We start from the raw sequence: 17116 nt of genomic DNA on the forward strand, positions 1-17116 counted from the left end.
TTCCTCGTAACTAAACCGTCTTCATTGAGTTTATTTCTGAATACCCATCGTGTTCCTATAACCGGTTTATTTTTCGGTCTAGGGACTAGGTACCAGACTTTATTTCTCTCAAACTCGTTTAATTCCTCTTGCATTGCTAGAATCCAATCGGGATCTAATAATGCTTCATCCACCTTTTTCGGCTCAATTTGTGATATGAAAGCTGAGTTTTCATAGTGTTCCAAATTCTGTTGCCTAGTTCGGACGGGTGAGGATATGTTACCTATTACTAGTTCAAGATGATAATTTTTATTCCTTCTGAGGTTTATCCGAGACGTGTCTATCAAGCTTTCGGTTAGCTGATCAAGGTTAGACTGATTTGTAGGTTGAACAGAGTCAGACTAACCGATTTCTTCAGTCGAAACTGAAGAGTCAACTATCTGCGGTAAGGCAGCTTGAGCAGGCTGAGGTTCAGCATCAACCGCTTGGTCATTGACAAATCGTCTAAAAACCGGAACCTCATCTTCATCATCAGAATAGATATTGAAATTTTCCATTCTGTTGTGAAGGTCGAAGGGTAATGCAGTATTTCGTTCAACCGATTCATCAAAAACAACGTGGGCTGTTTTTTCAACTGTTAAAGTCCTAGTATTATATATCCTATAGGCTTTACTTACAGCTGAATATCCCAACATTATTCCTTCATCGCATTTAGCATCAAAAGCGGTCAAATAATTCTTGTCGTTGTTGTGAACAAAACATTTGCTACCGAAAATTCGAAAATACCGTATGTTTGGAATTCGATCATAGTATATTTCAAAAGGAGTTTTGTAAAGATCGGTTTTGTGTGTAGCATGCGGTATTGATAGCTTCAGCCCAAAACTTTTGAGCAATACCCGAATCAGCTATCATTGACCTTGCGGCTTCCTTGAGAGTTCGGTTTCTTCTCTCAGCCAGACCATTTTGTTGAGGAGTTCTGGCACTAGACAACTCGTGTCTAATACCGGAATCATCAAGAAAAGTAGTTAATCTGCTATTTATAAACTCAGTTCCTCTATCACTTCTAATTTTGTTTACTCGAATAGATTTTTCATTTTGTATTCTCAAAATCAGTTTGATCAAGTTTGGAGTTGCTTGATTTTTAGAGGCTAGAAATATTACCCAAGTAAACTTAGAATAGTCATCAATGACTACCATAGTGTAATGCATGCCTCCTAGACTGGTTACTTTAACCGGACCAAACAGATCCATATGCAACAGTTCTAAGCACCGTTCAGATTGATAATTTCCTTTACTTTTAAAAGAGGACTTTATCTGTTTACCCATTTGACATGCAGCACATACTTTATCTTTTGAAAACTTAACATTTGGAAAACCGTAGACTAGTTCTTTGGAACATATAAAGTTAATTGTTTTGAAGTTCAAATGGTTTAGCCGTTTATGCCAAAGCCAGTTTGGATCGGTTCCGGCTATCATGCATACAGATTTTTCAAGATCGGTTTTCCAATTAACTTTGTAAATATTTCTCATTCGGTTACCGGTTAAAAGGATATCATTTTGCTGATTCTTAACTAAACATGCATTCTTATGAAATTCAACTTTATAACCTACATCGCACATTTGACTTATACTTAATAGGTTAAAATGCAATTGTTCTACCAGTAATACTTTATTTATGGATAGGTTACAATGGACAATCTTACTCTTTCCCACGGTTTTACCTTTCGAGTTGTCACCGAATGTTATGACTGCACCGGTTTCATACTTGATGTCGGTTAGTAATTCATCGTTGCCGGTCATGTGTCTTGAGCATCCGCTGTCTAGGTACCATTCCGAGTTCTTTAGCCGGTTGCTTCTCTTAACCTGCAAAATAAAAATATTTACACATTTTTGGTACCCACATTCAGTTGGGTCCATGGTTGATTAGTCCCTTTGGGATCCAAACTTGGATAAGTCGGATCACTTTCCCGGTATCTATTCTTATAATGTTTGGCTTAACTTCTTGACCATTCCTCAAGAATGCCTTATGTTGTGGTGTTGAGTTTCTTTGAGACCTAGATTTACTCATTTTGTTTGGTTTATTTTGTTGGCTTTCCTTCTCTCAGGATGAAGCCAGTTTTCTGATTCAGTCGGACTTACATATTTAAGCTCTTCTTCCGGTTTTAGATCATGTTCTTCCTCTTTGTCGGTTGTTGAACTCTTGACAAATCTTATAAATGGAAGATTGTCTTTTGTGAGTTTCATCCCGTTAGGTTGATTTGATTCTTTTGATTTGTTTTGTTCATAACCTATACCAAATCTACATTTAGGGTGTCTTTTATAATTACACATCTGTTTTACGGCTTGACGAGATCTCTCCCACGCAGCCGTAACATACAGTGCTCGTTCATCGGTTTCAGTTACCGGTTGAACTGTCTCCTCATTATCTAAGGATAGTTCATCCGGTTCATACATTGCGGTTTCGCATGACTTATCAGCGATACTACTTGACTCTACGGTTTTAGGTTCTACCGGAGTCGGTATGTATGCAGATATGTTTCTGAACTCAGCGACCATTTCGTTGATTGCAAAAATCAAATCTTCCTTAGAGAACTCATCAGAAGAGAAATCAAATACCTCTTCGTCGTTTTCCATGAAGCAGGTTACCCTCTCTTCATTATCTTCGTTGTCGGAATACGCCCATTCGCTTCCACCGTCGGATGCAATGAGTGCTTTCTGAATTTCTTTCCCTTCGTTGTCATGCTGGTCGTCGTTTCTCCGGTAGTCGTTCCGTTGGTTGTCATTTCTCCAATAGTTGTTCCCTTGGTAGTTGTTACCCTAGTACCGGTTACCTTGGTAGTTTTTGCTTTGATAGTTACTTCCAGTTTTCTGTCGTCTCTTCTCGGTTTTCTACATTCTAACTTGAAATATCCAAAACCGTCACAGTTATAACATCTTTTATTTGATTTATCTACATAATTATAACTAAAGTTGTTGTTAGATGGTGGTTGGTTCTTCTTCATGAATCTCCCAAATTTCTGAGCTAGCATCGCCATCACATCTTCACTGATCTGATCAGCGTTTTTGACTGAGGCGGAACAGTTGATACTTGGACCGCCGGTTCCACTGATGTAACCAAAGCTCTGGTTGCGGTTTATGTGGATGCTTCATCTTCGATCCGAGACTTAATCTCGAACTCGTAGGCTTTTAGATCCTCAAACACGTCATGCAACTTAATCTGCCCGAGGTTGCTTGATTCCCTTATCACCATGGTCTTGATATCCCATGTTCTCGGCAGTGATCTTAAGGCTTTGATGATTACTTCACGGTTGTCGTATTTCTTTCCGAGTGTTTGAAGCTCGTTGACCACACTAGTGAACCGGTTACTGAATTCCTTCATATTTTCCCCCGGTTTCATCCTGATGTTTTCATATTTATGTGTAGCCACCAAGATTTTGTTCTCCTTTGTTCTTTCGTTTCCTTCATGGATCTGAATGATCGTTTCCCAGGCTTCCTTTGCATTATCGCAGGCTGATATCTTGTTCAAGGTATTATCGTCTATAGCCTTATAGATGTGCCTCATGCAATGGTTGTCCAGGTTACTTCGTCTTCGATCTTCAGTTGTCCATTCGTCTAACTCCTTGTTGATCTTGATTGGCCCTTCTTTTAGGACTCGGCTCATCTCATAATCTAGGGTGATCAGATGTAGATACATCTGTTTCTTCCAACTGTTAAACGCTTCACTGTTTAGCATTGGCGGCTTGTCGCTGTGGGTCATGCTTTCCATCTTCTTCGGTTGCTTGAGTGCTAAGAACCTCGCTCTGATACCACTTATTAGGATTGGGGACGCCCTTGGAGGACTGGGGTGTTTCCGGTTTCAGGAAGGGTGGCCTCTTACAACACACACAACACTTTGGTGATAGTCCGGTTAGAGACTATGACCGTTCTCAGCACTTCGCAAACTGTCACAGACTCTTGAACCGGGTTCAAGGGCGGAAATGTCTGTTTCAGTCTGAAGCAACATATGCGACTTAGATGATGTTTAGAAGGAGTCGGTTTTTAGAAATATGAGTGGACCGGTTTTTTATCTGGGGAGTATGTTTAGGTTGATGATAGTTTGGTTTTTATAGTGAGTAAGCCGGAAATAAAGAAAATAACACAAGACAAGATTTTTTATGGATGTTCGGAGCAAACCCTCCTACGTCACCCCTTCTTCTCAGGTTATGAGAAGGATCTCCACTAACTTTCAAAGTTACAACACTTATAATGCTGGTCGAGCCTAACTCGCTACTCGCCGGTTACACTAATTCACTCTTGATGTAATACACAACACAAACACAAACAAAACAAAGCTTCCGGTAAATGACACAACGGTATTGGATCGCGCGTGAGATTTCTTTATCTCTCTAAGATTTTCGTAACTAGTGTCGCCATTAATGAGGTCGCTTCGTCTTCCTTTTATAGTGAGAATGATCCCAACGGTCACTTTCTTCTCTCACCGTGGGATTGGTTAATCCAGCGTCACGCCGGTGCAGGGAGGTTGCTTACACGTTTCATCTTCCTCAACACTTGGCAGGCATGCAGACACTCTTCAGGTAAAGATGACGTTGCCGGTTTGCAGATTCGGACACGTGTCAGGCATGCACCTTCCGGCTGTCGAAGTCGGATCAGTAAATCATCATTGTTTTCCTCGCATGCTTCTGATCGGATCTTATCTTCTTTTATCTCTTCGAGACATGTCTATTTCGTCATATTACGTCATCTCTGCAGATTGTAGTTTCCGGTTGATTCTTACACAGTATAGTCCGGCTGGAATGTAGACTTGTCTTTGCTAGCCGGTCTCTCTGAGAAAGTTTGAAACCGGTTCCTCTGATCTTGACTTGATCACTTGGAACTGGATTTCTTTGAAGTGTTCTTCAGCCGGTTTATTTCTTCTCCAGACGGTTTTGTGCAATTCGATTTGTTCCTGCACATAGAAGTTAATAGTTGTTCAGTTTTTCTGGCCGGTTCCTAAAATTAACTTTACTTAATTTTTTTTATCAAACTACTTCAGTACCTGCACCAAGACGTTAGCACCTGAAACAAAACTCGACTAGCTGCAGCAGGCAAGATCCGCGTCTCTAGATAGGGAAGTCGAACTATAGGTCTGCACCCTAAAGATCTGTACATGCACCTGCACATCATCAAAGAATAGACCGCACATGCACCAGGGCAAGACATAAACTGTCACAACAAACTGCAGTAGGCATGGTGACGAACGGACGGGTGCAACAGGACGTCTTTCAACCGCGCTAGAGGATTTTCTCCGATGTGCCGAACGTGCCAGATGTGTTGGTCGTGCCGAACATGCCAAACGTGCCGAAAATCTTTACTTCAACCATATTTTTTGTAACTGATTACCAAATCAACTAAATCGTGCGACCGTGCCAGACATACCGACGATCTTGATTCCGACACGATTCTTGTTGAATATGAGAATATGCACATTCTTTAAAATGTGGCCACAAGGGGGTTTGATTACCTAATTTGATCATCACTATAAACTGCATCATACATCACAGAAGTCATATCTTGATTAGATGACAAGATAAAAATTATATATAGATCTTAGTCAACACAAACCCAAATTCAACAATCAAATTCAATAAAGTTTACAGTGTCTTTGGTCTTTTTGGTTTGCATATTTTGACATAATTGTTGTAACATATCACTAAATGAGCATTTTGTTATGCAAATAACCGAAAACATCCATATAAATAATTGACCTTAAGGTACTCATGCGTGGTTGAATCAGCAGGTACAACGCCGTTTTTGCCTCCATCTTCAACAACCATGTTACACGAGGTCGTCATCTTTTTCATCTTAACAGAAACAAGACAAACAAAAAGTACTAGGTTACCAATGAACGAAATTTGTATACTCTAATCTCGTGAAAATTGTTTGATCAACTTATAGTTAGACTTTCAACTGTAGATCCAACGAATTTCGTCGCTTTAAATGTTGCTCATGGCATAGATATTTCACCAATAATCTGTATAAACAGAAACAAAACAAGTTTACAAGTTATCCATTAACAACTCCATTGGAAAAAAATAGGTGATTAAAAGATAGGACAACATTAACCTGTAAAATCAAATCATTTGCCTTCAAATAATCCAACATTTCACAATCCAATACAAATTTGAGTGTTGAAGGCACCTGAAATTAAGATGTAGACGATCAATTAACATATATCAATTATAACTACTTGACACATAAAAAATGAGAAAAACATTATAACACTTAGATCGCACTTGGCTATTTAAGCGAACATACCAAAAATTTTCTATATTTTAACGAATTTGCTGAAAGAAGACAAAATTCTAACAGACAATTTGTATCAAAGAAATCGCAGATATCTAGCAGCAAATAGATACACGCTTCAAGGGATCCAAGAGTCCAAATATATTATTAGTAGTTATGAGTAGTATTAATGTTGATGAATAATGAATAATATGAAGTATTTTTTTCGCAATAGTTATGAGTATTATTAATGTTAAAGAAAGTCGACATTGTAACTGTTAAGAAACACGAGAAGATCATTTAGGGTTTTATCTAGTTAACAAACGGCTTCATTAGGACACTTTGAGAAGACAATTAAAAAAAATGAACACTCTCTTGCAGATTTGGTTTACCCGAATCTACAAAATGAAGACAAAAACTCGACGGACGATTTTTAACAGAGAAATCGAAGATGTACAACAACAAATCGCTACACACTTCAAGGGATCCAATGTTGCATTAACATCATTCCAAAGACCACAAAGAACCTTCGACGCCACCCCCATCAAATGTCATTTTTGCGAGAAGATAAAAGAAGATTCACGCTAAGGTTTGAAAAATCGATGAGAGAGAAAGTAAATAGTGAGAGTGTAGTAAATATTTTTTTATTTATTTAACTTATTATTTCATTGAACTTAACTTTACTTTTAATAATAATGTAAATAAAAGTGAAGCAAACGCAAATGAATGATTGATTAATGTAAATACCTAGTGAAGTTTGCTTCATTAGGTAGCGTTTGCTTCACTCCTATCAGCGCTGCAAATATTTAGTGAAGCAAGACTCATCAAATAACGTTTGTTTCACTTCTTTGAGCGTTGTAAATACCTAGTAAAGAAAGCCTTATCAGGTAGCGCTTATTTCACTCATTTAAGCGCTGTAAATACCTAGTGAAGCAAGTCTCACCAGGTAGCGCTTGTTTCATTTTTTTTATTCTTTTGCAGGTTTACATGAAGGCATAAATGTTTTTACATTATATATAAATGTGTTAGTGGTTTTACATGAACATTTATATATATTTAATATATAATTATATAAAATAATTTATTTAAATATCTTACAAATAAATTAAAAAATATTTTGTTTTACAAATTCATTTAAATATATTATAGAAATTTTTGAACACATTGTTATATATATATATATATATATATATATATATATATATATATATATATATATATATATATATATATATATATATATATATATATATATATATATATATATATATATATATATCTAAAATATAAAATAATTAAAATAAATTCATTTAATATCTTACAAATATAAATACCTAGTGAAGTTTACTTCATTAGGTAGCTTGATTCACTCCTCTCATCGATGTAAATATTTAGTGAAACAAGTCTCATCAGGTAGCGCTTGTTTCACTCTTTTGAGCGCTGTAAATACCTAGTGAAGCAAACCTCACCAGGTATCGCTTGTTTCACTCATTTGAACGCTGTAAATACTTAGTGAAGCAAGTCTCACCAAGTAGCGCTTGTTTCAATTTTTTTTATTCCCTTGCAGGTTTACATGAAGACATAAATGTTTTTACAAAAATGTATAAATTTTTTTACATAAATGTGTTCATGATTTTACATGAACATTTATATATATTTAATATATAATTATATAAAAAAAATTGAATTTATTTTAATATCTTACAAATAAATTTTAAATATTTTGTTTTACAAATTAATTTAAATATATTACATAAATTTTGAATATGTTGTTTTACATATATATATATATATATATATATATATATATATATATAATTATATAAAATATAAAATAATTAAAATAAATTTATTTAAATATCTTACAAATAAATTTTATATTTTTTCTTACAAATTTATTTAAATATCTCACACAGATTTTTTTTAATGTGGTTATATATATATATATATTTAATATATAATTATATAAATTATAAAATTATTCATACAATTTAATTTAAATATATCACAAATAAATTTATATATATATATATATATTTATATAATATATAATTATATACACCATAAAATAATTAATATATTTTATCCTGTATTGTTTTGTAGTTAAATTAAATTTAAATGATTTTAAAGAAAGAATAAATAGTTTTAAATTAGTAAGTGGATTTACATGTAATTAAAGACATTATATATTTATAGTGAATAGGGGAGTGAAGTGAAGCAATGTTCATTGAATGGTGCTTCTCAAACTTGGTTTTACATGAATTAGTAAGTGGATTATATGTAAATTAAAGGCATTATATATTTATAGTGAGTAGAGGAGTGAAGTGAAGCAATGTTCACTAATGGTGCTTCTCAAACTTGATTTTACATGAATTAGTAAGTTGATTTACATGTAAATTAAAGGCATTATATATGTAAATGAGTAGGGAATAAAGTGAAACAATGTTCGCAAAATGGTGCTTCTCAAACTTGATTTTATATCGGTAAAGTGGACCCATAATTATATTCGGGTTACGGGTCTCTCTTCATTTTAACCCAAAGTTTAATTTAACAATATAATAATAATACATTATGATTGTCCCGGAATAGATGAATAGAGAATTCGGTAACAACTCTATCTATTATTTCATTAAGATTATGTCATTTTTTTGAATTTTATCTATTAATGACAAAGACATCTAAAGTATATTAATGACAAAGTATTAAATTGCCTTAGAATGACATGACAGTGCATCAATCTCTGACACAATTCATAACAATATTATCTACCAATCCATTAATATGAAAATGATGATAATTATAAATGATAATTGAAATATAACAACCCAATTCTTGATCTTGAAATTGTACATCTTGAAGTCTCTCTTTATTTTTTGTTGTGATTTCCTATCTTTATTTATCAATGAAATATATATATAAATATATATATATATATATATATATATATATTTCATTTTTTTTAAACTTAGTGGTTATACAACCATGTTTATATTTTCAATATATATATGTATATATATATATATTTCATTTAAATAAAGTATATCTAAAATATTTTAAACCTATATATTTTAGTTTATATATTTAATAATATTTATTAATTTAAGAATCTGATTACTTCATTTTTTTCTCTCCTTATATTTTTATAAGATTTTAAAATAATTGTAAATCCATGTAACTCATATTGTGTAGTTTAATTTTTATACGATTCATATTGTGTAGTTTAATTTTTATACGATTTGTAATCCTCTAAATTTAATTATACTTGAGTCATGACACATGTGACCGAGATAGATTGCACAAAACTATTGCTACATTAATAAAATATTTTTCATTAATAAACTATGTTAAACATATCAATACATTAATTTTTAATTAAATGTTTAAAAATGGTCGACATTTTAAAGTATTTTTTCGACTTGATAGTTTTTACCTCATAATTTATATTTCTCTTGAATCCCAAGTGTGATGGGGAACCAAAATGATATGGTAAACTAGAGTCTAACTTAATGTCGATTTCATTCAATCATGTGCATTAACTTCCTCTCGGACATCGTAAAACGAAACGAGAGAATGATTTTCTCGGAAGTCATCTCGTCTAAAGTGTGGTGAAAATCGTAAATATGATTTAATATTATCGATAGACCACTTTTGACTTTTTTAGAGTGTCACCAAATTTTCATTTTAAGAAATTGAGAAAATAAATGATGTACGTTTTCAAATATGAATATAAGTCTTAAATGTTTTCTTGGCCAACTCCTTTAAGTAAGTGTAGGTTCTTGTGAATAGCCCAAGCTTTCAAGTCAGCTTCTAGATATAGATATGGAGGACCTGATACTCTTATTATCATTTTTCCTGGTAGATCAACCTAGATGTGTTACCCTTTCTTCCGGTCTATTCTACTTTCGAACTACCTGTGGTAGTTAAACTATCCTCATACTTCTCATATCCCCTCGTTGCTGCTCTATATCTAGTTAGAATTATTGTCTTGAAATAACAGAAAATTATATAATAAACGATGTTGCAAAGAAATTAAATAAAATACAATTTATAAAGAACAATATTTATATAACAATATTTTTCTATGGCTTCTATGTATGTGAGTCTTGTTTGGACTTGAAAGATGATGATTGTGTTCTTTTACAAATTGCACCATAATACACATGCCACTTGTTCAGTTACATGTCTTCATTTTAGCTTCACAACCTAATCTTATTTTAGGTCGACTATTATTCACATAAACCTATTATTTATCTTTTCTCCTCTTACCATGAGCACTACAACAAAAAACCCTATCTAATATTTTACTCAAATTATCACTATGACAACGAGATCTTCTTATGCCAAAACCTTCCCTCTTAATATATACAAAATAATAGTCATACGTTTTTTCTTCAGTCTCAAACTTCATTTCTAATTGTGGTACAAATTCTTTTATGATAAATGAATTATTTTTATTCAAATCTATATAAAGGAGAAAACAAATAAATCATAATTTAAACCTTTTAACTTTATCAGATCAAAAGCTCTTAACTTTACCAGATCAAATTTTGGCTAAACAAATAAATCTTAATTTTTTTTAAACAAATAAATTTTAACTTTTTCTGAAAAAATTATTTACCTGGGATGTGTTCATCCATTGACGTGAAGACATAAAATTTAAAGTACAGGAAAAAGAAGAATAGTGGTAGAGCTTGATAATAGTTTGAGAGTGATCAGAAATAAAGAAAGAGAGAGGGAGAGACTGAAATAGAAAATGGGAAAATAAGGGAATAAGGAAATAAACGTAGTTTAATTTTCAATGTTAATCCAATGATAAATAAAACTACGCCGTTTTGATATTATGAAACAGGTGGAACAGAGCTTGGTACACAGGCAGGGGCGGAATCACACCCAACTTGACTCGGGCTGTAACCCGGTGGGATTTTATCTGTTAGTAGTATATAATATTATATAATATAAAATTATATAACTATCTAATTGATTAAATTATATATTATAGCCGTTTATATTATATATTATATTATATTTATTTTATTTCATTAATATATTCTATAATACATTTATTAATCTAACATATAATTCTAACTAATATATTCTACAATATATTTATTCTATTTTAACTACCTAAATTTAATTTATTAAGAGAATATAAAAAAAAAGTTATTACTCAAAATTATATTTATTCCTAATTAAAAAACATCTTAATTTATTAATTCCTAAATAAATAATTGACACAATAATATAAAATTTATTACTTTCTAATTAAAAATCTCTAACTTATTTATTCTTAATTAAATCTAATTACCTACTGATAAACTATATATATAAGGTTCCAATCTTGGAGGTAGTGCAAGTTTACTTGAATAGTGATTTGATGAGCCCTTTCTTTGTTGAGAATCATTTCTCCATTCATAGCTTGCATCAACATCCTTAAAGTTTGGTTTCTCAACCCTTTGAGGTTTGCCCTCTCATTAAAACCAACCTTCCATTTGCCTTCTCTTCGGTTTCCCCTATTTCCTCCGCTTTCTTGTTTACTGCATTATTCTGACATTTGTTTCCAACTCTGATTTCTTCCAGACCAACACTATTTTCCTTTTGTTCCTATGTAATTTCCTTCTTCTTGTTGGTCGCCTCTGTTTTATTTTGCTTTCTTTTTTTCCTCTGTGACTTACCAGTTTTATCGGATTGATTCTGATTCCCAAAAGAATCAGCAACAAATTCATTTGAAAAAGTTTGTTTATTTGGACAATCAGTATGTATTTCATTTTTGCTCTTATCTCCGTTGATATTCATCTTAACAGAATTATCGAATGTTATAGTGGAAGAATGCATACCTGGAGCTTTTCCAGAGTTGACATTTATGCTCTTGCTCACAAATTCAGAGTTGTCATCTTTTCCTTCTTTAGCCAGAGTGTCTTTGTTTTTATGAGACGTAATGGGGTATGTGCCCCTATTTCCTTCCTGTTGGTTATCTGCATCCTGAACTTTCTTTGGGTGAGTGGAGCAGAAATTTGATACCTCAGGTGCATGTTTAAGAGAATTGGTCAGGCTTGAGCCAAAGGTTGATAAAGAAGAATGATTCCCTATTGCAGAAGCTTCATGTTTCTTGATTCGAAATGACAAAACAGACGGATTCAAACAACGGGTTTATCGCGATGCGCGATTAAAAAGGTTAAAACCCTAGCGGCGCTTGTGAATGATCCAATCGGGTTTCCGCGATACTGTCGATCGTGCCGTTCGTGTCGATCGTGTCGTTTGTGCCGATCTTGACTTCGATTATGCGGTATTGAATGTGTCGCTCGTGCCGCGAAGAATACAACGAAGCACAATCTGTATTGAAACCCTAGTAGCGCTTGCGAAACATGGGATTATGTGGCTATGTCAATCGTGCCATTTTTGCGAATTGTGTCGTTCATTACGATCATACGGTTCGTGATGATCATACCGTTCGTGACAATCGTACCATCGATTGTGTTGTGTCAACCGTGTTGATCGTACCGTCGATTGTGATGTGTCAACCGTGCCGATTGTGATAATAATTATTATTATTATTAACCAAACAATAATATATTTAACTTCTACATTAATATATATAAAATTAAATTCTTTCAATCTACATTTATATATTATATATAAATAATAAATACGAAGGATTTGTAATTATTTGTTTATATATATTTTAATTATTTTAAATTCATTTATAATTATCCTCATATTTATTTTCAACTTTATCTACCTTTCATTTAAATTTTTGTAACTCAATTAATCCATTTTTAATTAAATGTTCATCTCCTCTTCCGAGTTAAATAAGGGCAAAGATTGATTCTTGGATGATAATTGGTTGGCAATCAACTCTATTTTTTCTGCAATTTGATTCGAGAATATTTTCAAAGACTTCTGAGACAACCCGTCAAGTAGAGGTCCGATTCTAGCTTTAGACGATCCAGATTTAGATGTTTGAACATGATCTGTTGCTGCAATAGTAGTGGACGTCTTCTTCTTCCTCTTTGAAACTTCTTTTTTGTAGCGTTCAAGAATGGGCTTAACTTGATTTAAATTATCCGGCCAAGACTCTATTCTTCCATTTTCTTCCAAACAGATAAAACATACGTCGATGTCGCAGAGGGAGGAGAGCTCCATGCTCTTCTTCTTAATGTTGGTCATCTTCATTGTCATTTGCTGTTTCTTCTTATCGCATTTGATCGTATTCTCTTTCGCACCTTCTTTCACCATTGTACTTGAAGGATTAATGAAGTTGTCTTAAAAAAGAGAGAAAATGGAATTTGTTTGAGTTGTTAATCGCTGGTAATTAGAGCAAATAAACCAATGAATAGGTTTGGTAATATATATATAGGTGGCTGATTTTAAATTTGTTACCGTTATTAGGGTTAAGAGAATTTGTGTTATGTTTTTGAAAAGAGAGGGAAAATATATTTTGTGTTGTTAGATGGGTTAGGGATTTGGGTTGATTTTGCAGTTAGATGTGTTAGGTATTTGGGCCAAGTTTGTAGATTGTGGGATTTTGTAGAGATTTGGGCGGATTTTGTATTTAGATTAGGTTAGGGATTTAAAAATAATTATTATATTTGATATATTAGGATTTTGTATTTAGATTAAGTTAGTTAGGGATTTAAAAGTAATTATTAAGATTTTGTAGTTAGATTAGATTTTAAAGTGATTATGTTACCGTTGAGAGGATTCGGATTTTGTTTGTAGTTGATCGATTTCTTCTTCTCATTATATAATGTTTAAAGGTATTGCAGTTCACGCATCTGTACGATTGTCATTCATAGTGTATGCCCATCTTGGTAGCATTTCCCTTCCGATCCACCACTGTAATTTCGTTGGGGAGAACGCTTCTGGGTTGAACTTCAACTATCATCCTAGTATATGTGAGATTTTTGTTTTCCTTAGTGATTTTGTCCATGTATAGCGGGTTTCCTAGTAGGCTAGCGAAATGGCTTAAGGCTTCTACGTTGTACATGTGGGGAGGGATATTTCGCAACTTGAACCAGATTTGCACTGTTTCTTTTGGAATACTGTCATAGCTCGTACCCTCCTTCCATTTTTCGAGCTTCATGCATTCTTTCCCCACGTGTGTATGTCCCAACTCTAAAATTTTCTCAAGATTAGCCTCTTGATTGAATTTCAGGAAATACATGTCGTGACTGTTAGAGGTGATCTTCATTAGACCTTCTTTTTCCCATTGCTTCATGAGTTTTTCCTTGGTGGCATCAAAAGTGGCAGATTCTTTCCCAATATAATTACCCACTATCACCTGTTCCCATGATCGAACGCATTTTTCTTCCACGTCTGATGGTAGCTTGAACTCAAAGGGATTTTCGAGTTTTTCCACCTTTGATTTGAACGCACCCAGGAAAATTTGTCCGTTTTTTGGGATTTTATTTTCACTTTATTTTGCTAAGTTTTGACCCTGCTTTGTGTTTGGATTCTTCTTCCAGACTTGATCAACCTGACAATTTAGGTTATTCTTCAGAGTATAAACCTTTGTCTTGGTACATTTTGTCAACTCTTTCATTGTGTTGACGGATCAGCTAACAATAATGTCATACTCCTCTTTTTTTTAGAAGGTTCCAATCTTGGAGGTAGTGCAAGTTTACTTAAATAGTGATTTGTTGAGCCCTTTCTTTGTTGAGAATCATTTCTCCATTCATAGCTTGCATCAACATCCTTAAAGTTTGGTTTCTCAACCCTTTGAGGTTTGCCCTCTCATTAAAACCAACCTTCCATTTGCCTTTTGCCTTCTCTTCGGTTTCCCCTATTTCCTCTGCTTTCTTGTTTACTGCATTATTCTGACATTTGTTTCCAACCCTGATTTCTTCCAGACCAGCACTATTTTCCTTTTGTTCCTATGTAATTTCTTTCTTCTTGTTGGTCGCCTCTGTTTTATTTTTCTTTCTTTTTTTCCTCTGTGACTTACCAGTTTTATCGAATTGATTCTGATTCCCAAAAGAATCAGCAACAAATTCATTTGAAAAAGTTTGTTTATTTGGGCAATCAGTATGTATTTCATTTTCGCTCTTATCTCTGTTGACATTAATCTTAACAGAATTATCGAATGTTATAGTGGAAGAAGGCATACCTAGAGGTTTCCCAGAGTTAACATTTATGCTCTTGCTCACGAATTCAGAGGTGCCATCTTTTTCTTCTTTAGCCAGAGTGTCTTTGTTTTTATGAGACGTAATGGGGTATGTGCCTGTTAGATAAAATTAGACCGGTTCAAAGAACTTAACACATAAACCTTTCATGCAGGAACAAAGAACCGGACCAGTCAAAGTATCCAACCGGCTTGAGAAAACCGGCCGGTCAGATCACTCAACCTGCTAAGAAGCTCCACCGGTCAAGTTAGTTAACCGACATGAAACATGACCGCACAAAGAAAGGATCGGCCAAAGCTAAAACCGGAAACACCAGACAGCCGATCAGCTAGAAGGCAAAGGAATAACCGGAAGCTGTCCGGTTAAACCAATTACACCAGAAGCCATCCGGTGAAAAGTCAAATGACCGACCAGCACAAGAAGATACCTTGGGTATCTGTTGAGAATGATACCAAAGGAACAGACTGAACATTTCCATATTCATACAAGTCTGAGGAAAGTCTGCAGGCTGCAGAAGACAGTCCTACATGATCTTTCCACTTTCAGGATAAATCAGAGGAAATCTTCCAAGTACAGACAACTGTTTATCCGACAGTTACCACATTGAGTAAAAGACAAACCTAGCAGGTTTGTCTTACACACTGGAAGAACAGACTGCCCAGTCTGTGAAGTTGACCGCCAGGTCTGAAAAGATGACCGCAGGGTCTGAATCACTGAACCTCTGCTAAGCCAATCAGATTCAAGAAAGTGAAATATGACCGTTGGCATATTTCAACTATAAAAGGAGCAGATGAAGAAGAGTAAAGGTGGGACACAACATGCGACAAGGGACAAAGTGAACAATTAATTTACAAGTGAAAAGAGTGTATTCTATCTCTAGAAAAAACCTAAGTGCTAAAGTTGAAGTGTGTATTTTACAATTTCGGTGTAAATTGTAAGGGTGTTATCGAGCAGGAAATAAGTCTCGATCGGATTGTATTTGTATTCCTTAGTGAATATCCTTCTCGCGGTTTCGAGAGGAGGGGTGACGTAGGAGCTTTATCTCCGAACATCCATAAAAACTTGTCTTGTTAATTACTTTCTGCTGGTTCTACATTCTAACCGACCTATACTAACCTATCTACACCGCTTTAACCAACTTTACACCACCTAAACCGAATCACCAAGTTACAAAAACCGACCCATCAATTTCCAAACCTGTCCTATTCAAAACCGGTTCTGCCTATCTTGTGAGTGTGCTGCTTCAACCTGAAACAAACCTCTTCCGCGCTTGAACCTGGTTCAAGGGTTTGTGACAGTTTGTGTAGTATTGAAACCCCGGTGTTAATCTCTAACCGGATTAATCACCACCCTTTGAGTGAGACTCGCTAACCGGCCAAACCCCGGTCCTCCAACGGCGACCTAGATCCTAACAGTGCCCCTATTTCCTTCTTGTTGGTTATCTGCATCCTGAACTTTCTTTGGGTGAGTGGAGCAGAAATTTGATATCGCAGGTGCATATTTAAGAGAATTGGTCAGGCTTGAGCCAAAGGTTGACAAAGAAGAATGATTCCTTATTGCAGAAGCTTCATGTTTCCTAATTCGAAATGACAAAAACAGACGGATTCAAACAACGGGTTTATCGCGATGCGCGATTAAAAAGGTTAAAACCCTAGCGGCGCTTGTGAATGATCCAACCGGGTTTCCGCGATACTGTCGATTGTGCCGTTCGTGGCGATCGTGTCGTTTGTGCCGATCTTGACTTCGATTATGCGGTA

At 34.4% G+C, this 17116-nt stretch overlaps 1 protein-coding gene across 1 annotated transcript; it reads right to left on the reverse strand.

Moving 5' to 3' along the window:
* Window positions 1–11841: 11841 nt before the first annotated feature.
* Window positions 11842–13473, reverse strand: LOC124934944 (agamous-like MADS-box protein AGL81). Its single transcript, XM_047475430.1, has 2 exons — window positions 13136–13473; window positions 11842–12289 (listed from the first exon to the last, which is right to left on the reverse strand). Exons 1-2 carry the CDS (start codon window positions 13471–13473, stop codon window positions 11842–11844), a joined length of 786 nt encoding a protein of 261 aa, XP_047331386.1.
* Between the last annotated feature and the right edge of the window lie 3643 nt (window positions 13474–17116).

The sequence above is a fragment of the Impatiens glandulifera genome, chromosome 4 (assembly GCF_907164915.1).
Source record: "Impatiens glandulifera chromosome 4, dImpGla2.1, whole genome shotgun sequence".
Classification (NCBI taxonomy): Eukaryota; Viridiplantae; Streptophyta; class Magnoliopsida; order Ericales; family Balsaminaceae; genus Impatiens; species Impatiens glandulifera.